Source organism: Hibiscus syriacus, unplaced genomic scaffold (genome assembly GCF_006381635.1).
Source record: "Hibiscus syriacus cultivar Baekdansim isolate YM2019G1 unplaced genomic scaffold, ASM638163v2 tig00110773_pilon, whole genome shotgun sequence".
Classification (NCBI taxonomy): domain Eukaryota; kingdom Viridiplantae; phylum Streptophyta; class Magnoliopsida; order Malvales; family Malvaceae; genus Hibiscus; species Hibiscus syriacus.
In genome coordinates, this window is record NW_024062855.1 from 223,465 (window position 1) to 248,479 (window position 25,015).

General features: G+C 31.3%; 1 protein-coding gene and 1 pseudogene across 2 annotated transcripts; one reads left to right on the forward strand and one right to left on the reverse strand.

The window, feature by feature from the left end:
• Positions 1 to 1,285: 1,285 nt before the first annotated feature.
• On the forward strand, positions 1,286 to 2,930 carry LOC120139791 (annotated as a pseudogene).
• Positions 2,931 to 4,613: 1,683 nt separating this feature from the next.
• Positions 4,614 to 24,607, reverse strand: LOC120139744 (protein ABHD18-like). Of its 2 annotated transcripts, XM_039154888.1 has the most exons (6): positions 24,597 to 24,607; positions 7,770 to 8,199; positions 5,846 to 5,930; positions 5,581 to 5,750; positions 5,123 to 5,397; positions 4,614 to 4,948 (listed from the first exon to the last, which is right to left on the reverse strand). In XM_039154888.1, exons 2-6 carry the CDS (start codon positions 8,143 to 8,145, stop codon positions 4,772 to 4,774), a joined length of 1,083 nt encoding a protein of 360 aa, XP_039010819.1. In that variant the 5' UTR covers positions 8,146 to 8,199; positions 24,597 to 24,607; the 3' UTR covers positions 4,614 to 4,771. The 2 variants fall into 2 exon arrangements, with proteins under 2 accessions (XP_039010819.1, XP_039010818.1); XM_039154887.1 differs by lacking the exon at positions 24,597 to 24,607 and having other exon boundaries at positions 7,770 to 8,297.
• Positions 24,608 to 25,015: the final 408 nt, after the last annotated feature.

The window sequence follows — 25,015 nt, forward strand, 5'->3', positions numbered from 1 at the left end:
CATGACCTTTAGCGACGTTTGAATACTCAAATGCCACAAAATAACCTAACTTTTAGCGACTTTTATTAGTAGAAAACGCCGCTAACAGTTGCGGCGTTTGTAATAGCGGTGTTTTTGATCCTTTTTTCTTTGTGCCGACATCATTTTTATCAGCGCTTTTAAACGTCGTTATAGGACAAAAAAAGCCACTATCGACCACTGCTGTAGTGGAGTCACAATTTAATTAACCCAAATAATAAACACCACGAGTCACCACCCAATGCGGTAAACCCAATACAGACACGCAATCAACACAAATCAATAATTAGAGAAGTAGGGTTATCTTAATATGCAATTTCCTTGATTCAAATACAATACAATAATAATATAAAATAAAGGTTAAAATAAAAATAAGTGTCTACACTATACTGCTTAATATATATACACCAAAACTTAGTATATCACAAAAGATATATATACACCAAAACTTAGTGTATCACAAAAGACTCCCAAAGTTTCTATAACATCATCCCTACAAACGAAATACCAAAAGTTACAAAGACACCAAAAAAGATAACATCTCTTCAAAATAATTTTCCCATAATTCTAAAGGATAAGATATAGTCAAATATTTGATCACCTAAAAGCATAATTCCATAAGATTTATTGTCTAAAATAAGTATTTACTTATTAAATAAATTCAATATTTAATGATCTTCGACCACTTAAATTATAATAACATTTACTTTGATTATCATTTTGAAATTAAATAAATATCTAACAACACGTAAGTAACACAAACATAATTTAATTAATAATATAGCACTAGGATAAACCGAATAGACACACAATAAATCATACAAATAAATTGATATAGCACAGAATAGATACATATTTAAAATCTCGTGGCACTATATCTACTATCGACCAGTGACTTTTCCACGATTGAGACAAAGGTGTTTGGGCCAGTACAATCGAAATTTACAATAAAAGGAATTCAAGTTACTACTTTTAATTATTAAGGATGTTTATACCTCTATAATTCAAAAATAGAAATAATCTTAATAATAGTAATTTTAAAAATAATAGGAATGGTAAATTAAATTGACAAAAATTGAAAGTAAAAAGAGTAAAATAGGAGAAAGAAGATAGTTCAATTACTAAATTTATATATCCAAATAATTAAATAATAGTTCAATTGCTAAATTAGTAATTTACCCAAACAATTAAATAATCTTAAGTAATAAAACCCATATAACCAAAAGCCCAAAACCCATGCAGTACATGATCCACAAAAACCCTAGCAAGAGAGTCGCTATATTTGATACGTTGTATTTGTAGACGCCACAAGGATAGCAGCAGCAGCAGCAGCAGCAGCCAAGGGTTCAGAGAGGGAAAATGGCAGCGAAAAGGAAGACTCCCGTGAAGACCAGAAACCCAGATCTGATACGTGGTGTGGGCAAATATTCCAGGTCTAAGATGTACCATAAGCGTGGCCTTTGGGCAATCAAGGCCAAAAATGGTGGTGTTTTCCCCCGCCATGACCCCAAGCCTAAGGCCCCCGCTGCCGCTGAGAAACTTCCCAAGTTCTACCCCGCTGAGGATGTCAAGAAGCCGCTTCTTAATAAGCGCAAGCCTAAACCCACCAAGCTCAGGTTCTTCTTTTGAATTCATTATTCGTTTATTTGTAGATTTACGGAGAAGATGTGCCTTAGTGTTGGGTTTTTGCTTTTAATTTTTTAGGGCCAGCATTACACCAGGGACAGTGTTGATTTTGTTGGCTGGGAGGTTTATGGGGAAGAGAGTTGTTTTCTTGAAACAACTCACTTCTGGGCTCCTTTTGGTAACTGGTGAGTTTTTCTCTCTCTCCGGTGTCATTTCATTGTAATTTCGTTTGTTTAAAGCGTTATATTAGATCATATTTTACTGCTGTCCCTTATTCATCATTGACTGTAAATTTAATTGTGAGTGAATTGCAGTTCATTTGTTAACAGATAAATATGATTTAAGTTATTCAAATACTGTAAATATGATGTATGAAAGTAGTGTTAAAACCTTTGTTATAGGCTTTCATCTGTAGTAGAGACGTCTTAACAAACCCATTTAAAGTTCAACATGCTGGAGATCGAGTGATGCTATCTTTCCTAGGTTTACTTGATCCTTTTTCATCCTTTATATTCATTTTCTGGATATAATATAGTATTTGCATTTGGGTCTTGTGGCTTAGAGGGGGATATGTTATCATTATTTGCTGTGTCTGTTCAGTGTAAACTAGTTATTTTCCTTTTTTTTGAAATTCTTTCCATCGTTTGCAAGTGTTTTGCTCAAATTAGTGAGTTTCATATAACGGCAGGACCATTCAAGATTAATGGTGTTCCTTTTAAGGCGTGTGAACCAATCCTATGTCATTGCTACTTCCACCAAGGTTGACATCTCAGGAGTTAATGTGGAAAAGTTTGATGACAAGTACTTTTCCAAGGAAGTGCAGAAGAAGAAGAAGAAGAGTGAAGGAGAGTTTTTCGAATCTGAAAAAGAGGCAAGTTTTCTTATTGCATGTATTATAATTTAAGCTGTACTAATTGATTTCTTATGATTTAAAGTGCTGATTATGTTTTTTAATTACATTTCATCAAAAATATATGAAGGATAAGAAGAAACTGCCAGAAGACAAGAAAGAAGACCAGAAAGCTGTCGATGCCTCTTTAATAAAGTCCATTGAGGGAGTCCCAGACTTGAAGGCCTACCTTGCTGCTAGGTTTTCTCTCAAGTCTGGCATGAAACCTCACGAGCTTGTCTTCTAGAGGTTATATTGCATTTCGTTATGTTGAAGTGCTTTACTTTTGTTTTCTTTTGGTTTAGATTATCTGTTGTTTTATTATCGAATGCTATATGTTGAAAACCTAAATTTTGGGATAGTATCTTATGTTATGCAAGAACCTTAAGTTTCCTTATTTGGTTGTGTTCTCTGCTCATCTGATTGAAGCTTTTTCTATTTTGATATCTTGAACAAGTATCACCTGTTGCCAATAGGATAAGGGACGCAGTTTTCTGTACCTATATGGTTTTTGCATATCAGTAGGGAAACTGTAACAAAAAAGCTTGAGCTCAATTTGGTAAATTGAACCGTTCCAGTCTGCTCATTTAGGTTCAAACAATTTTCTCAACTAAAGTTTGATTTCTAATTTAATTATTTGTGTTCAACCTTGAATGTATGCTTTTTTAATGTGTTGATTACAATTTAAAACAATAAAAACATATTGAGAAGAAGCATGATTGCTCTTGGTGGTCATTTTAGTCAAGTATTAGGATATTTGAACTCAGCTTGAGTTATCAAGTTCCTTAAGTATGAGCTTGGCTTGACATTGTTCAAGGCAAGGACTTGCTTTTGAATAATTTGCGAGTGCAAAATGGTTAATTTAAGGTCTCTGTATTGTCTGGTTTGATTTGGGATCTGGAATTTTTATCTTTAATGTGTAAATAAAATTGGTAAATAGATGAAAACCGATGCAAACAAATTGGACTGAACATAGTTGTTTAAGGTGGTTGGACACCACAATCTAAACATAATTATTAAGGTAATATAATTTGGGTATTTCAGGTACCCTTAATTTAGTGGGGTCTACCACTTAGAATCTAAGTTTGCTGTACAAGCAACTACGATGAGGTTCAAATCCAATTACTGTGTATTCTTCTCAACATATTGAAAAGGTAACGAAAGATACATGCCTTCCATCTTAATTAGTTTTTCAACTTTCTTATATGAAGATGCATGCCTAACTAAAGCAATCAAGAGTGTTGTATAACATAAGTTCCGACGCCTCTTAGTTTACCTTTGTCTTGCAAGAGCCGAGAGCACTTGACCCACCTTTGAATTCGATCAGTGCTAAAAACGAAATCAACGATGACTCCGTCTGTAGGAATCTGGGCAAGAATCCATGGCTCAACCCTCACAAACCTCCTCCATGTTCTTTATTTTTCGTCACTACCATATTTGTTTTGGAGGCTTCTTCACTTGTTATGTTTGGATACATATCTTATTCATCACTACAATTTTATGGGTCCGCCTCAGCATTCATATAAATTTTGGGTTCTAAAATTTTTCCTTGGATTTCTTAAAGCCCCTTTTATATTTGATTCTCTTGAAATTTTCCCAATGCTCGTGTACTATTTGATGACTTTAGATGTATGATTCTGTATCTAAGCTTTTATAAAACACAATTCTAGATTGTAATGCTAAGGCCATAATTATGAGATTATAATACACAATTCTGTAAAATGATGATAAATTGAGATTTTTAGTGTTTAATACTACTTTAAAGATAGTATTATCAGAAAATAAAATTTCTAAAAAGAATATACGCTGAAAATCATATTATTTGATAAGAATCATATAATTATCTTACAAAAATTAAATTTAAATAATTATATAGAAAATGGTTTTTCATAATTTTGGTCAAAAAAATTACTTCATCCTAAAACTCCCTTGATAACTTTAGAATGTGTATTCATATTTAAAATAAAATGTAAAATATACACCAAAAAAATATGTAATTATATAAAGAATATAGAAACTAATTACTAGAAAATCAAGTACAAATGGTAGCAACATAACGACCATCACAAAATTTAACACATTCTTTCATCAACAATTTTGACCCTTTATTATCTTTATAAGCACATTAAAGAGGAAATAATGTATTCACAAATCACTTTCCCTTCTCTTCTGAATTTTACATGTTGCTAAAATAATTCAAATGCAGTCATTTCTTTACCGGGAATGATTGATGCACCGTCACAAGGCGGGTTCTTTCCACTCTAATCTGTTTAGCCCGTCCACAATTGCCTTTCGGAACTCGTCATTATGAAGAAGAAACGATGAGACATGGCCGCCCGTAACCCATCTCACTTCGGAACCAGGCCACGCCTTTTGAAGCTCCAGCACGGAGTGCTTCGGTATGTAACCATCATCCTGAAACACATAATTGCAGTTAAAGAATATAAATAGCATGTGGTTGGGGAAAACGAATCGATGAAGCAGAAGTTACAAAAAATATTCGCAAGGTTGCTAACAGAATCAACTAGAACTAACTACAACTTCATTGTTTACATTATGAAGCAACTTCTATTTTGATATGGTACTTACAGTTGCGGCAACAAATATAATGGCATTAGGGTTTTTGGGAATCGGAAAGCGTGTGACATCTGTGAGAGACAGTACGTTTCGCATTCGTTCTCTCACCTCCTCGAGAGTCATTGCAGCCTCTTTTGCTGCAAGATCTTCTCTCAGTGCCTCCCATGCAGTGGCATGCTTCAATATACCCTCACAGAATGCCACGACAGCCGAATGTGGGGAGAGAAAAGGAAGGGTTGCAACAGGTGTGGGGTGCAGTGATCCAACCATCGCAGCATGCACTCCCCCTAATTTCATAAAAGCATCAAACTTTAAAAGGATGTGCTAATTAAGGATGTAAGCTCCCCAGTTTCACAAAGAACATTGATCGTGTATTTCAACCATGAACTTAGCAATCTAGCCTCCAACAGAAGCCAGAAGGTAATATGTAAAAGATGTAATAAAAGCACCACAAGAACAGCAATTCTTACCCATACTAAGTCCACACACACCCATCTTTCCGAACCCTGCCTCAGAGTCTAACCAGTATAAAAGGCTGCGTGCCTCTTCAATGGTTGCTCTTCCTAATAAAAGTAAGTCACTAACACACAAGAGTTTTGCACCACGCTGCAGCATTGGACGTCTTTGACCATAGAAAGGGCTATAAAAATAGTCATCAATTAAAAAGCCTAAATGCATAAGTCAAAGACAAGCTCAGCTTCAAAATGTAGTTGATGATACAGAAAGTACTCTGACCTTTCGAGCACCATAGTTGCAATGTTTTGTTTCAATAATGGTCCACCAAGACGCAGTCTCCGTTCAAATGTATGGTCTCCAGTTCCTGCCAAAGGATGTTAAATAATATCAATAAAGATGGGTTATAAACATCAAATATAAGAGAACAGCAAACAAAAACGAGGTTTTATACGTGTGTAAACAACTGAGCACCACAAGAACATCAAATATAGTGAAAACAACCCAATAAACAGTACTAATTAGAGAAAGAGAGAGAGAGAGAGAGAGAACATACATGACATTTTGGAGACAAACTAGAAGAGAGAGAGAATAACTAGGAATTAAACAAAAAAGACCTTGCAACTGTATAAGACCAAGTGAAAAGGAAAACATCCTTGCAGTGATAGAAAAGAAAATCACAATTTCCATGACAAAAATGGAACGGCATCAAAAGGCACTTTGTTCTTTCAAAGGCAATGATCATCATGCAGTAAAAGCAACGGATAGAGGATCCGTAATCACCAAGTATATAGAATGCAAGATGTACTAAATTAATTAGTTAAACAATTCTTGCATTTTGGTTTTCACCAGAATATTTCTTCTATTAATGGATTCTCGAGTGCTTGAAACTCTAGATCTAGGCAACCAAAAGAATTGTCCTTTTTGGATGGCTGCAAGGTCATGTTTGAAATGAACAAATACCCATGTAATCTTCAAATAGACTTGTGCTTGACCATCTACTGCTTATTGGTTAAGCATTTCATTCTCTTCTTTAGTGTCTTAGATTTTGAACATCGGGCATAGCATGTAGGCATGAGTCAAGCCACTCGACTTTCGTTATCATACATTTATTTAATTTATTTATTTGGTTTTTTCCCCTATTTTTCAAGGGGGATATTTTAGTATACCTAACATGTGACGGCTGCATGTTCTTTTTTCAACTAGTTGTAATAATGTGATGAACTGAGTTATAGGCATGAAAGTGTAAGAACTCAACATAGTCCCCTCCTCTTTCTTTGTCTGATTTGCGAGGAAGGGTCCCATTGAATTCTTAACAATCATCAACATAATATTTTGTTCATATAAATGAAAACATATGGATCACTTTTCCAATGATTCTTTTTTTTTTTTTGAAAAATGAACTCCATTAATTGATTCATATGATCAATTGAACAAAAAAACTGCATGAAAGTTTTCAGAACTATAAATGCATCCATGTATAACAACAAAGCAATCCTTGTGCAGACTTAATCAAACAATTCCCCTGTTTATAATAGAAACGAATGCAATGAAGTTCATAAATTAATTATCAACTTGTCAGAAAGAAGGTAAGTGGTTCAGCAATCAACTGGGATATGTTGTCTTAATTAAATGTAAGCCTATATCATGCTGCTGTTCCACATAAACGGTTCAGGGAGGGTTCAGAAAAGTAAGGAACATTAGAATCGTTAAAACATCAATATTAAGTGTGCTTAAACTTCAACTATGTGCAGCTGGTTTGAAGCCGCCATCACAAAACCTAAATAACAAACAGCATGAAGCTGGTGTCTGATTTACAAAGGTTCTTGATCACTGTAAATAGACTTAAACCCAACATGTTGTTCAAATTCACATCATAAGTAAAGCAGAAACAAGCTAAGCCTAGAATTTCAATTACTATTATGAAATAATCAAAGCTCACCCCAAGAATAAAAGCAATCAAATTTGCACTATCAAGGAAGATAGGTAATAAATATTAATAAACAACTAAGGTAACCTCCTTAATAATTGAATCACTACTAAACTACAGTCACAAAATAAGAAAATGAAATCAAAGTCTTAAATTCAATGTTTCACCCATTCAATTCCAATTATATGGTGAAAGTTCTGCAAAATCAATTTAACTAATCAATCAAAGAGATTTCAAAGTGACATTTATATAAAGTCTAAAAGTATACCGTGATACCTGCAAGGTGAACAACACATGCCATCTTTTGAGGAGGCACGGATTTTGGGACAAGGAAAGCAACCCTTGCATTGTGACTTTCAGGTGGCAATGCATTCAGCAACTGCTCATCACAAGGGGTCCTAAACACACCTTCCCTCAAGCAAGCATTTTGGGTGTCCCAGACTGTTTTCCAAATGGGTTGAATCAAGCTCGGAGGCCAATTTTGGCCTTCAACTTCAGGGAACAGCTGGCTTATCAATCTCTCCAAAAGCTCAAGCTTTGTTCCACCCCAGCCTCTTGAGAAAAACGGCGGAGTTATCTTTGTTCTATGCACAAATGCACCATATACATGGTCTAGAATGTAATGAAGCATCCCTAGATTAACTGTGACCATTCTTTTAAGGAAAACCCAGATCTCAAAATTGCTTCAAAGAGTGGAAACGTGTCTCTCCTTTTTTATTGTTTTTAGAAATACCCAAAAAAAAAGTTAATTTCAATAACCCAGTAATCAAAACTCTATAAAAGATGAGATTTTTGAGAATGTGAAGAAAAGCACAATACAATTAGATATGGTTAATAAACCATACCTTCCCTCTAAAATCTGAAAACAAGCATGAAAAGATTGGATCCAATGAAGCAATGGAGTTACAAAAAAGGAAGAAAAAAACAAACTGTAAGCTATTGAGGGTAAGAAATTAATAAGAAAAATTAAAAATTTTGAGATAAATGAAGTGAGAGAAAAGGACTGATTATTAGGAAAGGGAGGAGATTTCAATTCCTTTTGGTCATTTTAAATGAAAGCAAAACAGAGGCTGCCCTCTTATCAATGTCTAACCTGTGGGTTGTATTAAAAAACTGCGGAAAGAGACGTGGAAATTGGGTCCCACTTGCCACGTGCTGATTTGCGGTTTTCTTGTTGTATGCTATCGGTAGTGACTGGTGAAGTGTGGGTCCCACCCTTATAATTAGGGATGGGATTGGATGAATCCGATTAGAGACGAGAATTTTAAATTCTTCACCCGAGCTTCGTCCCAAAATCATGTATATCTTTCATCCGACTTAATTTTTTTTTAGATAAAATATGAATCTAATCCGATCAGATTTAAAATTATAAAAAAAATATTTTTTTTATTTATTAAAAATAATAATTTGATTAAAAATAATAATATATAATGATATTATTATAATTATTTTAAATATATAAGGTGAAATTATTTTTTTTGAATTGGGTCGGGTCGAATAATTTTTACCCTAAATACGAATTCGACCTGATTTAAATCTAAATTTAAAAAAAATCGATCTGATCAAATCAAATTAAATCAAATCAAATTATTTTTAAAAAATTTAATAAAGAGTAATGGAATAAAATAAAAATAAAATAATGGTGGAGTTGATGATCATCCATCAATCTAATTAATCAATTATCTTACTAAGTTGAGATCTCTCCTAATCATACAAGGACACCACAACTATTAAAAATATTTTAATTAAATTCTCATATTTTTATTCGAATATTATTAATTTTAGGTTTTTTTTCTTGAGATGTGTTTGATATTTTAATTCTTTATACTTATTTAGTCGGTAAAGATTAATTAAGTACATCTTAATTTTTTATATTATATTTAATGAAAATAATTTTAATTATACCATGTAAGTCTAAATATCAAAACAGTGTTAATGGTGTATTTTTAATAAAAATTGAATTCTTTAAATATAAACTTAACCTAAAATATTTTAAACTAATAGCAACTTATTTTAACATTGTTATAAAATTATAGAAATTATAGTGAGAATAAAAGAAACGAAAAAGGGACAAATAATAATATGGGAGAGAATATTACTTTTAATTGTTTGTGCATAATGAACATTACAAAACTAATATTTATATAATTAGAATTATATGTGAACCCATAAGTTACTCTAATGATTAAGAAGAGTGTTATTTTCTTTAAAGATATTAAGTTTAAGCAATTGCATTCACTGAGTTTGTTTTGTCAATAATTAAGAAATACTAGGAATATACATTATCTTTTAATCATCTTAAATTATTTAAAAATAAATAAAATCATAGACACAGAGGGTGTTACAAAGAGATAAAAAAAAGAGTCTAATGATAATACCTTCCTCATGGATGTCCTAAATTATTTATCTTGTTAAAATATTACTAGGAAAAAGTCTGATGGGATAAAAATCTAATGCATGAAAAAACAATACATCATATCTAAACACGCATGTCATGTTGTTTTATTAAAAATCTTTTTAAGAAAATTTAATAAAACAAAATAATGGATAAAAGGAAAAGATTACATCATGTATTTAAACAATATATTATATTATTGGTAACGTATGAAATTAGCCTTAATTATTTAGATTTTAATAGAATAATTTTCATAATGATTCATGCAATATTGATATTATTCATAAAATACAATACTCTCTTGAGCAGTATCAATATTGAATGGTTCAAGAGATTCCAGTATACTATTAGATATTGATGTTATCAATTTGATATTGATCATCCTTTCTTAATATCGATACCATTGAGTGAGTGTCGATACTCAAGTATTTGTACTCAAGTATTCATGCCCTCTAGTTAAGTATCCACACTCTCCAATATGAAAAATTAGAAGCATGTCATGTTATATTCGAATAACTACAAATTGTTATAAAATGATTGAACAATGTTAGTAAAGGGTCCTGATTGAATAGAATATTTAAAATACCCTTAAGTGGTATAAATGAACAATACCCTTAAGACTTAATAAATAGGTTTTAAAGGCGTAAAGCATGAAGAATAACGTAAAATATTTTAGGGGTTATGAATGGATTTAGAAAACCCTAAACGTGTACAAATGATGAAAATACTCACAAGTGTTAAAATGACCAAAATATCCCTTAGATTAAAATGTATGAAAAACCCTTGCCTGTTGAAATGATTAATTACCTTAAAGTGAGAAAATTAGTAAAATACTCATATGGGTGTAAATAATTAAACAACCATTATTATTGAAAATTACAAAAAATAATCTTATATATAGAAAATTATTAAAATACCCTTAAGATAATTGAGGTTTTAAGAGCCTTATGCTATTAAATAATTAATATATCCTTGTACATGTTATAAGAAAGATGAGCCATAGTCGAGAATTAATTGTGTGGTAACTTGAGACAAAGGTTTACGCTTAGTTTGTGAATGATTAGTATAAAAATGTGGTTTATGATGTGATAATTTGGCCTTCAAGGTAATGTGAGTGTGCATGGCCTACAAGCACCTATTGATTGTATGTCTGTATGCGTGAGACTATTCATATAGTGGAGGTTCATTCTATTTGATGCGTTTGTAATTTCATGTATCAGTACTTTATTTATGTCTATTGGATTTTGTGGAATGTTGTATCCGATGCATCAATGATTATAGATATCATCTCCCACTCATGTTATTTGACGTATTCGTGATTTTAAGTACCATACTTATTTTTAATATTCGAGGCGTTAGTGATTCCGAGTATCCCTCATACATAATTATCTGTAATACTTGATGCATTAATGGTAATTATCCCTCATACACTAGTATACTTATTTGTAAAATCTGATGCATCGGTGGTTCTAGGTAATCTATAATTGTTGTTATGAATACATACATAAGTTCGATGACTATGAAACAAATGTGTAATCGATAGCACTGCATGTACTAATATAAGACTAAATAAAGTATGAAATAATAATATGATTGTACGAATAAATCTTAGATCTATGGAGTAAAAACATGATTGATAGTACTCTTGTATATTTTACCGATAAAGGTCAGTAAGAAAAATATATATGTTTATATTCATGTATCTCTATTTAAACTTATATTATATGTTTATATTTATGAATTACGTGATATATAGTAGAATAAAAGTGTATTAATGAGTTTGTAAAGCTTAATGCCTGAATATTTTCATTAGTAAATTGTGATTGTTTTAGAGAAGCACTATCAACAAAAGAACTTCAATATCACTTTTTCAGAGTACAACTTCCGGTTTACATTAGAGTGCATCTATATTTATCATGGTTTTCAGAACCGGACCGGTTAGCGAACCGGTCATGCTACCGGTTCACTGGTTCAACCGGTCGAACCGGTCCGACCGGTCGGAAGAACCGGACGACGTCATAATTATTTAAAAAATTAAATAAAAATACCAAAAATATTTAATAAAAAATAATTTTTTATATCATAACATATATAAGTTAAAAACCATAAAATCAAGTGAAACAAAATGATTCAAATTAACTACAACATAATATTTATGGTAAAACATATTAAATAATAAATATAATTATATAACTATAATTAAAAAATAAATTTGAGGTTAAAAAAATCATAACAAAATTATATAACTATAATTATATAACTATTCTTTCATTCAATCAAGCTCGAATTTTAGGCTTCAATCGAGCTTCTAATTTTTTTTGAATTCAAGCCTTTTTGAGTTCAAGTTTCAATATTATATTTCGAGTTTGAGTTGAACTTGATAATTTTTAGCTTGTGAGTTTGAGTTGAGTTGAGCTTACTTTTAAAGTTTTCAAGTTCAAGTCGAGCTCAGCAATACTCGAGTTCGACTTGGCTCGTTTAACAAACGACGTTGTTTGGTTTAATTTTAAAAAAAAAAAATCCCGATTTTTCCCGATTTTTTCCAGTTTTTTCCGGTTTTCTGCCGGTCCGGTTCGAACGGTTCAACAGTTATGGCCAGTTCACTAATAGCGGTTCAACCGGTTTAGATTGAACCGGACTAAGCAACGGTTCCCGGTTGAACCGGCCGGTCCGGTCCGGTTTTTAAAACAGAGATATTTATAGGACCTTGCTAGTAATTCACTTTGTAAACTCTAGTAAGTATCATTTTGATTTACACCTTGTAATATTTGGAGCTCTAATTTTTTTTGTATAAACACGTTTAAAATTATTATGCATCGATTTTTATTCATTATGGATGTTATTTTTAAAATTATCATAATTAAATTAATTTTAAATGGTTTGGATTAGAGATCACTTTGGTGACCCAATATGACATCTTAGGCCCACTAGATCCGTGAATCGAGTTTAAGATATTATATAAGTGATATTAATTCATATAACACTTCTTAGCGGATTCATAATACTTCAACATCAATTGAAACAAAAGTAATAACATCTAGCGTGTATGGTTTACGACTAATGTCTATCATCGTCATAAAGCATACAACGAGAATATTTTTGAATGTTTTAAGTTAAAGCTTAATACTGACGGTAGCGGATGCACTCCTAAGTATTATGACATCTAGCGTGTACGGCCCGTATGGAGCGAAGGAGAAATCAGCGGAGCCATACGTAAGGTAGTCAACAGAGGCTGTTATAGGCCGGTTCGAGAATAAGTCGTGTGTTTTGAGGAACTTCGTGGCCATTTCCGGAGAGGAAGCCACAACACATGGGACAGAACCGAGACGAATATGCATCAAGGGGCCATATTTGGTTGAAAGCTTGTGAAGGGCTTGGAGAGTATGGGTGCGAGAAGATGGAGGTGGCCGATGATTGGTAAGGCCATCGGGGTCGGCGGGAGACGAGAGGTGGTCTTCTTCTTGGAGAAGATGGTTATAACCAAAATAAGAGACTAACCAAACGAGGAGAAGTATGATGTAGGTTTGGATATCGTCCATTTTTTAAACCTGGGCAAATCACTTAACAACAAAAGTAAACTGCACGTGTAGTACTCTAACTATAACTTTTATTCTGTTTTGGTCATCCAACCATTTTTTTTCAAAGTCATATCTAACGTTGTGTTTTGGTTTCATGGTTGTTATCCACCGTAAAAAAATTAACAAAATTGCTAACGTGGTATTTTTATATTTTTTTCCAATAATGACGTGATATTATCTTAAGGTGACACATCAGTATCACCGTTAATTTTTTAAACGATGGTTGACCAAAATGAAACTAAAACTCAACGTTAGGTATGATTTTGGAAAAATCAATAGTTATGTGATCAAAGAAAAAAAAAAGTGATAGTTGAAATACTAGATATGTAATTTATCCTAAATTTAACCACCTGCTTAATAAATTTTAACTCATTTCCATCTTCCATAATAAGCATAGTGTTTACGTACCTTGAACTGCTTTTGAAGGTCCTTAATGTACTCCACTGCCAAATCTAACATGTCTGCTGTGTTTGTTTGCTGCCCAGAGAAAACCCCAAAACAAGTCAGTTCCGTTATACAAAAACTTTTAGGCCAAATTCTGTACAAGGTCTGTGCATTTTACAGATTTAATCTTCCTCCTATAATTTGATTATTTCTATTTCTGTTAAGTTTTAAAATATGTACTTTTAATACTAATGTCAACTTTTACTATTAATTTTGTCAAATCTTTTTCCGTGACTTAGTTAAATATTATTTTTTGAAAAATGATATGAAAAAGTATTATAAAAATATTTTCAAAATTTTGATGTAATATTTAAATAACATTATTATTAAAAATATACATTTAAAAAGATAAAATGGTGTTATAAGTTAAGAATATGAATATAAATTAATATTATAATATATTAAACATATAAACTTAATTAAGATAATAATATAAAAAGTGTTTTTTATTGAAAAATAAATTTGTAATTATTGTAAAACTTACATTAAGATATATAAAATTTAAAAGGATTTTATTAAAAATTGATATAGTAAGATACAAATCTTTTATACCTATAAATAATTTATTAATTACATAATTATGTTTTGATTAAAAATTATTAGTTCAGAAATTATATAATAAATACAACATATGATAATAAACATAAATTAAAACTATAATTTTGACTTTAAAGCACTTTGAAATGTAAAAACTAAAAATTTTAACTTTTATCTTTAAATTAAAAAAATATTTTTCAAACATATATTTTCTTAAAAAAAACACATGTTTAACATTATTTGTAGGTTTCACAATACTTTTAACCAAAAAAACAAAAAACACTTTTTAAAAAATGCTAAATAGAATATAGAACCTGATTTATTACAATTGTATCGCACGTTTTTTTATAAATATATATATATATATATATTTATAGAAATTGTACAAAAATAGTAAAGTGTAGATGTCATAAGATTACATGTTTAAAGTATATAAGCCATGTTATTTTAACAGGAAAAAAAGATGATTACAGAACTGACTATACAAAATTTCAAAACAAGAAGAATTAAACGTATTAAAAAATCATAGTACAGGGACCTTTTATAAAATTGGACCGAAAAGTGATTTACCTTGTCCATGTTGTGGTTCTTCTCATCCGTTCACTTATACGGGTTCTTCTCACCTGAAAAAAAAAAGTAAATTACCCTTTACACTCCTTTTTATGAAATCTCCAAATCCGTTCAATTAAAACTTAGGTAAACTACCTACTTGGTCGCCCACCTACATCGTCTCTATTTTGATCACTCAATTATTGTTTCAAAATTATCTCTAACATTATATTTTGATTTTGTTTTGGTCATCTATCATTGAAAAGTTAATGATGATGTTGATGCGATAATTTTTAAAATTATCCATCATCGAAAAGTTAATGATGATGTTGATGTGATAATTTTTAAAATTATTTATAATTATTGGCGTGACATTAACTTATGATGGCATATCAATGTTACCGTCATTCCTTTAATGGCAGGTGACCAAAATGTAACTTGAGATAAGATTTTGAAGAAAATAATAATAATTGAGTGACCAAAATAAAAACGAAGTAACAGGTGGGTGACTAAATATTTAGTTTACCTGCAAAAAGTTCCAAAATAAGGTGAATTGGGGTAGGTTGTTGACCCTTTCAGCAATGCTTCGAGGGTGAGTAGCACAGCCACGCTTAGCTCTGATCCTACAAGGGACTGAATCTTGAAAACGTAGGTACTTCCCACCGCAGCCATCTCATTTGAAGTATTTGGTAGACTCAAATGGTGCGATAATACATGAACACCTCTTCCAACATCTCCATTCTATTCATAAAACAACCACTCAAATGCAATCCATGCTATTTTCATAATTGATTGGCAACGTAATAATACCTGGTTATCTCGTGACCTTTTGGAGCCGGAAAAATTGTGTGTGAATTGTGCAGAATCATTCCAAGAACCACCGTCGAAGCTATTAGTCCCTATTTTTTTATAAAAAAAAATTGGGTCTTGCATCTTTTGAAAACTGGAAAAGTTAGTCATATTGCCAAAAAATAGTGAACTTGAACTATTGAATTTACTTATTTGTTGCATATAAATTACTAAATTATTGATTTTCAAGTTAATGGTTTGATAAGAATGTTTACAGAGTTCTACAAGTAAATTACTAAATTTTACAGAGTTCTACAAGTAAATTACTAAATTATTTGTGATGGACCATTAGGAATAAAACGTTTTCATAATCAAGTTATGAAGATTGTTTTATATAAGATCATTTTTATTATTATACCATATTATTAATAGAATAGAATAGAAGTTAATGATTGAATGAACAAATTATAATAAATTAATAATTTTTTATAATATAAATCCCATAAACTAAAATATTTTTTTAAAATTTTAGTGATCGAAAAAATATAAGACCAGAACAAAGTAACATTTGTGATAACTTACCCTAAAAATGAAATACATGCTCTTCTTTAATTCATTTCTTTTATAAATTTGGGGTGAATACAAGATAGTATATGTTCAAATACTTTCAACCCTTTGACAATAAACGCTCATATTTTTACATATGCAATGCTCGAACTAGGAACCTCAAGGGAAAACAACAAATCACTTAACCATTAAGGTCGCTTGGTTCGTCCTTCTTTAATTCATTTTAAACATCTTTTTTTTAATTTAAAGAAAGTGAAGATTTAGGCTTAATACAACAAAATTGTTCAAACTATACATCTTTTCTCATTTAGGTGATTAAACGATTTTTAGTCAATGTAGGTATCTAACATTATAAGCGTTATTACTTTAAGCGTCTACACTGTAATGACATTAAAAAATATTTTCAACCACTCAAAATGTGACACATTGAGCATATAAAAATTCTTTAATTTTATTAAAAAAAACTTAAAATTATTATTTTCGGCAAAAAACTCAAAATATTTCTAAAATCTCAAAAAAAAATCTCAAAGTTCTTAATCTTAAAACGTCAATCTCACTCATTGGTCATCCTCCTCCAATGTTGCATACCCCCCTAGCTTCAATCTCCAAAATCTTTATCAAAATTCCTAAATTTCAATACACATCCATCCAAATCGATATATGAGTGGTTAGCTGGTGAGTGGATGAGTCGATGTGGATTGTACATTGGTACTAGTCGACAATATAATTGAAGTTCTTGAAATGTTTCTAAAAAAATAGAAAAAATATTTTTATTATTTTTATTTTTATTTTTTAAAAAATAAAAAATCAAGTCATGTGTTAAATAATAACTAGTTGATTAATTTGTAACAATTGTTTTAATAATCATCATAGTATAAATACTTAAAACGATAATATTTGTAACATTAAATACTTATATTAATAAAAATAAATAAAAAATTAAATAAAAATATAATTAGAGAATTTTTTATATTTATTTTGAAAAATGGCAGGTCGATGGTAAGTTGACAAACCCGTGATTGCACCTGATTTATGCCGTATGTGATTCCTAGGGGTGTAAAAAACTGACCCGACCTGTAAAATTGACTGAAACCAACTCAAGTCAAAATTATTTTTGACCTGCGCTGTGGTGATCCGAAACTGACTCGAGTCGGAACTGGTGTTGACCTGAACCCGAGTTGGACATGGAAATTATGGATATGAACCCGACCTGAGAACGACCTGAACCTGAATTGAACCGAAAATATGATACCCGAACTCGAACTGCATCCGACTGATATGAACCTGAACCCGAGATTGACCTGGTAAATAACTGGTATTACCCGACCTGCTTTCAACCTGACTTGTTATGAACCTGACATGCAATTGACTCAACTTGTAAATGATCCGACATGTTATTAAAGTGATATGATATTGTTCTGACTTATAAGTAATAAGTTACAATTAATAAAATTATGTTATTTTAAATTTATAATAAACTTATGATAATTAAATTAATATGATTACTTTTTGAAATTTAGTTTTTATATTAATTATAATTTGTATATTATAAATTTGATTTTATATTAATTTCAATTCTTTATATTATTTATAATTCTTATATTATAAATTTTATTTATAATCACTAAATTAAATTTAAATATTGTCTTATTGAACATGATTTTATTAAATTATATAAATTGAGTTAAAATATTCATAAATCTAATTTACTTTTAATGTGAAAATTGATTAATAATTTAAGTATAACTTAACTTGAAATTTTAAAATAAAAATATATTAGTTGAAATGATGAACTTATTAAAGATTTGAAAATTGAATAGCATTACTGTTGAAAACATTTTGATGTTTCGATATAACAAATTAAGTTAAATGAATTTTAAGATTTTACAAATGATTTTCTAAGTATATTCGATTTAATTACTCGAATATCAAAATATTACTCCAAGTCTTTCAAAGTTCAATTTCAATCCTTACTAATGTGTAAAATTGTGTTTTATACTTAAAATATTTTTGAAACAATTTTCACAAAGTATTTCAAACCAAAAATGAGCCAAAAATCAAAATTGAGAAGGGATGCACCGATGCACTCATTGATGCATCGATGCACTCACCATATCGAATGCATTTTATGCATCGATGCACAGTCCATGCATCGATGCACTCAGGCTTGTTTAAAACATCGAATGCATTTTATGCATTGATGCACTCTTAGTGCACCGATTCACTAAGGGTCCAACGGTCGAAATATTTGAATTTTATGCATAGTGTACCGTTGCACTAGCCCTATGCATCGATGCACCAGACGCTCCCACTAATTTTATTAATTGTTTTCACACTTAAACGACTCTATTGACTCCACTAATCATCCCCAACGTTCAAAATCAATTGAAGGAGTATTTAAACAAGCTTAGAAGCCATTGATCAACAATAAGAAACAACAATCAACAAGAATCAAGAGAGAATCAAAGAGAAAGCATCAAACCTCAAGTTTGAGAATTTTCAAGCCTATTTCATTCAATATTTATTTTTGCTTTCAAGAACACTTATTGTACTCAATTGTATTATTCTTAAGTGTTCTTTCTTTGTTCTAGAATTGTGCAAACATCTTGCCTTGTGGGGATTTTCTTGTAAGTTTGCAAAATTTGTATTGTTCTCTTTGGGAGAGAGTGTTCTCAAGAATTTGGGGTATAATTCTTGAGGGATTTGTAAGGTTACTCTTTGTCCTCAAAAGAAAGACAAATTAGTGAATTTTTGGAAAATCCTTAGTGTGAATAGCTAAGGTAGTGGACGTAGACTTTGGTTGAGAAAGTCGAACCACTCTAAATCGTTGTGCAAATAATTTCAATTTTTTGCAAAAGCTTCCACTGAACTTTTAATTTCCAATTCACCCCTTCTTGGCCATATTCATCGATCAATTAACTCAATAATTGCTATCAGAGCCTCACTCATTTGAAGGTTTAATCACCTCTTAAGTCGATTCGGGAAGAGTTACATCGATAATCAAGTCATCAATGGCCTCTATTTTAAACTCTGACTTCGGTCTTGATTCACTGCCCGTCAACAAGCCTGCTTTCTTCAATGGATCTAATTATGCCTATTGGAAAAATAGAATGATGTATTTCATTCAAGCAAGTGACATGGGAGCATGGAATATCATAGAAGACGGATACATCAAACCTTTCACTCATCCAAGATTGTGGAGTGAATAAGAGACAAGAATGTTCCAGCTCAACTCCAAAGCTATCCACATTATATTTTGTGCTCTTGGACCGGATGAATACGGGATATTTCATCTTGCACAATCGCCAAGGAGATATAGGACAAACTACAAGTCACTCATGAAGGAACAAACGAGGTAAAAGAATCTAAAATTAGTCTTCTAACTCATAGCTATAAAAATTTCAGGATGAAACCTGATGAACATGTCAAAGCTATGACGGATAGATTCTCCACAATTGTCAATAGTCTCAAATCATATGGAGAAATTATTCCAAATGACAAGCTTGTAAGGAAGTTAGTTTACTCTCTTCCAAAAGCTTGGTAATCAAAGAAGACGGCGATCATCGAGGCTAAGAACTTAAAATCCTTGACCCTCGATGAACTTATTGGCTCTCTCCTCACACATGAAATAATGTTTAAAGAAGAGGAAGACTTTGAAAAAATAGATGAGCCAAAGAAGGAGACGGAGAAGAAGAAGAATGTGGGAGTTTCTCTCAAATCAACAAAAGATGAGAGTGATTTGGATGAAGATGACGATGACGAGGAAATGGCATTGTTTGCCATACAGTTCAGAAAAATGATGAGGCCTAACCGAGGAAGAAAATTCAAACGAAATGAAGGCTTCAAAAATGAACCAAAAGAGAAGGACCCGATCATTTGCTATGAATGCAAGAAACCGAGACATGTCAAATATTATTGCCCATAATTGAAGAAAAAGGGTCAATCAAAGAATAAGCACAATGCTCACATGGCTACATGGAGCGATAAAGAATGTTCCGATGAAGAGGAACAAGAAGTAGCAAACTTGTGTTTGATGGCATTCGAGGAAGATTCTCAAGTAACCTCTAACTCATTTGATTTAGATGATTTATCTTATGATGAGTTATTAGAGGAATATAATGGGTTAACTTCGGATTATGAGAAATTGTTTTTAAAATATAAAAATGATATTTCAAAATTGAAAAATGAAAATAATCTCATATCCAAGACCAACAATGATCTTGAAAGTAAAATAAAAAATTTGCAAATCAAACTAGAAGAGTTTGAAAAGAAAAATTACGATTTGCATAATTTACTTTCAAAGGTCAATGATGATCATCAAAAGAAAATTGATGATCTTAAAGCTTCTTTTGATAAAGTTGGAACAAAACGTTTTGAAAATGGAGAAAATTCAAAAACCAACTTTGTTAGAAAAAAGTTTTAAAAACTACAATCATAGAGGTCCCCGAAGAACCTCTAATGGAAAAAATCATTAGAAGTATATGGGTTCCTAAAGAACTCATTACTACTAAAGATAAGGATATACTACACACATGGATACCTAAGGGGACTAGAATTTTGGAAACTAATGAATATGGACCCAAAAGAATTTGGGTACCAAAAATAAAAAATTAATTTATGTTTGTAGGAAAAAGAGCATTGCTACAAGGCACGAGAAACAAATTCAAACTCATGGTACCTTGATAATGGATACTCAAGACACACGAATGGTGACAAAAGTCGAGCTCAACGCCAAAAATGGAGGAGAGATGACTTTTGGTGATAACTCAAAAGGTCACATTGAAGGTATAAGCACTATAGGTAATACCTCTTCCATACAAATTAAGAATGTTTTATATGTGAATGGATTAAAGCATAATCTATTGAGTATTAGTCAATTGTGCGATAAGGGATTCAATGTCATGTTTGATATTAATGGTTGTAAAGTGTTTGACATTGCATCTAATCGGATTATGCTTGTTGGTCATAGAATATGAAACATTTACATGGTGCATTAAGATTCTATAGATATGCCTAGTTGCTAAGGATGAGCATGATAGTTGGTTATGGCATAGGAGACTAGGACATGCTAGTATGAGTGTTTTGCAACAGTTAATTCAAGGAGATTTAGTTCGAGGGTTACCTAAACTAAAATTTGATAATGATAAAATCTGTGATGCTTGTGCTAAAGGAAAACAAAAGAGAATTTCTTTTAAATCCATTAATGATGTATCCACTAGTATAGTATTACAATTGATCCATTTAGATCTTTTTGGGCCATCTAGAACTACTAGCTTGGGTGGAAAACAATATGCATTTGTATTGGTAGATGACTATTCTAGATATACTTGGGTTCCATTCTTAAGTATTAAAGATGAAGCATTAGAAAAATTTATCACGTTTTCAAAAGTAATCCAAAATGAAAAAGGTTACTCTATAACTAGTGTTAGGAGTGATCATGGAACTGAAATTGAAAATCTTGGATTTACTTAATTTTGTAATTCTAATGGTATTAGCCATAATTTTTCAGCACCTAGAACCCCTCAACAAAATGGAGTTGTTGAGAGGAAAAATTGAACTTTAGAATAAATGGCTAGAACCATGCTTTGTGAAAACAATTTGCCAAAATATTTTTGGGCGGAAGCCACAAATACCGCTTGTTATGTTATTACTTGAGTAATAATAAGGCCTATTTTGAAGAAAACTCCATATGAACCTTTTAAAAATAAAAAGCCTAATATTAGCTATTTTCATCCTTTTGGATGTAAATGTTTTGTTTTAAACAACGGTAAAGACAATCTTGGCAAATTTGATGCTAAAAGTGATGAAGGAATTTTTCTGGGTTATTCCTTAAATTCTAAAGCTCATCGAGTATTTAATAAAAGAACTTTAGTTGTAGAATAGTCTATACATGTTTTCGATGATAATCCCCTTCCGAGGAAGGATTCTTGTGTGAATGATGATGTAGGTATTATAAACATAAATAACGTTTGACATGACGTTGGAGAACCATCATCAAAGGAAGAAACGAAAGATGAGGAAACTCAAGATCCTCTCGAGAATCTAACCATTAAAGAAAGGGAAGTCTCTTACCCAAGGGAATACAACTATGTCAAGGATGGTGAAATAATAGGTGATCCATCCAAAAGGGGTAACAACTCGATCTTCTCTTAGAAATATTTGTAGTTATGTTGCATTTATCTCATGCATAGAGCCTAGGAATATTAAAGAAGCATTAGTATGGACATTAGTTGAAAGGCCTAGTAATAAGTCTATTGTAGGTACTAGATGTGTATTTAGGAATAAGCTTGATGAAAGTGGTAATATAGTGAGAAACAAGGCTAGACTTGTTGCTCAAGGGTATACTCAAGAAGAGGGCATAACTATGATGAAACATACGCTCCTGTAGCTAGAATGGAAGCAATTAGAATGTTATTAACATTTGCATGTTTCAATGAATTTAAACTATATCAAATGGATGTTAAAAGTGCATTTTAAATGGTTTTATAAAAGAATAAGTGTATGTGGAACAACCTCCTGGTTTTGAAGATTCAAAATTTCCAAATCATGTTCTTAAATTGACAAAAGCGCTTTATGGTTTAAAACAAGCTCCTAGAGCTTGGTATGAAAGATTGTCAAATTTTTTAATTGAAAAAGGTTTTTCAAAAGGGAAGGTTGACACTACATTGTTTTTAAAGCATAAAGGTTAAGATTTATTAGTAGTTCAAATTTATGTTGATGATATAATTTTTGGTTCTACTAATGATGTTCTTTGCCAAGAATTTTCTAAGCTAATGCAAAGTGAATTCGAGATGAGCATGATGGGGGAGCTCTCATTTTTCTTGGGACTCCAAATCAAGCAAAGAAAAGATGACAACTTCATTAATCAAGCTAAGTACGTCAAATATATGCTCAAGAAGTTTGGAATGGAAAATGAGAAACCTCATAACACTCCAATGAGCTCATCTACAAAGCTTGACAAAGATGTAGAAGGTAAATGTGTGGATGTTAAATTATATAGGTCAATGATTGGCTCTTTGCTTTATTTAACCGCAAGTAGACCGGACATTATGTTTAGTGTTTCCTTATATGCTAGATTTCAATCATTTCCTAAGGAATCACATTTACTAGCTATTAAGAGAATCTTTAGATACCTTAAGGACACTCCTAGTTTAGGACTTTGGTATCCTAGAGACTCTAGTTTTAGCTTGCATGCCTTCTCTGATGTGGATTATGGAGGATGCAAATTAGATATGAAAAGCACCTCCGGTACATGCCAATTCCTTGGAAATATGTTGATTTCTTGGTTTTCAAAGAAACAAAATTGTGTTGCATTATCTACCACTCAAGTGAAATACATTTCAGTAGATAGTTGTTTTGCACAGGTTTTATGGATGAAACAACAACTTTTTGATTATGGAATTGAAGTGGGTACCATTCCTATCAAGTGTGACAATACTAGTGCTATTTGTCTCACTAAAAATCCCATTCAACACTCTAGAACTAAGCACATTGAAATTAGACATCACTTTATTAGAGACCATGTCACTAAGGAAGAAATAGTTCTAGAATTTATTGATACTTTGTACCAATTAGCGGATATCTTTACAAAACCTTTAGACAAAGAAAGATTTTGGACACTTAGAAGAGAATTAGGTTTAACTGACCTATCTTCACTTAGTGTTTAAAATAATTTTAGCACTTTTAAGAATAAATGAAAAATGTTTATAATAATAATTTTTGATTGCATTCTTTGCTATTAGTTAGGGGGAGTTTATGTTCTTTGGTGAAAATTATTGTTATGTTCAAATGTAGTTTAAGGATTAAATTGATTGATTGAACATGATTAATTTTCAATATACGAGTTGCCAATACCACTAGAGCTAATTAATTTAGCATTTTGAGTGTTTAAAACAGATTTTTGACATTTTTGTGCATAATGCATCGATACACTATGAAAGTGCATCGATGCATCCCTTTGAATATGCATCGATACATCATGAAGATTCACCGATGCAAGCCTTGAATGTGCATCGATGCACAAGGTCATGCATCGATGCATCCGTCGAGTTTTTGGTTAAAAACCCTATTTCTCTTCATTTTCTCAAAACCCTTCAAACACTCCCCTTGCCGTCGTTCATCCTCTCTCTGTCTCTAAACTCTCCTTTTGCTCAAAATCAACAGAAAATAGTCAGAATCTTCAAGTTTTACATCTCCAAATCATGCTAACAACATTAAATCGTGCAAAACATCAACACATTCCACTCAATCCGAATTTTTTCAAGGTATTTTTCCAAAAACCTCTATTTTGATTTTAGAACTAGTTTATATTAGTTCTAGGATGAACATTATATCGGGCATTGATTATATTATGATTGTAAACTAGATTTTACAATCAATTTCGTCAAAAACAAACAATGTTTCAACATTATCTTTAAATTTTTGAAATAATATAAAAAAATTGTTATTTTTTAAAATTATTGTTGTTTTTGATTTAATTGTATTGTTTTCATGAAAACTATATGTATTATAATATTTCCAATGTTATTTTCAAATAGTTTTTCAAAAACATGCCCATTAAGATTCGATTTAAAGAACCTTAAATTATTGCGGACTCAATTGAGTTTTGGGATTGATTATTGTGCATACATGTGTTTCAAAATTGCAGGTTACATTCCTAATTC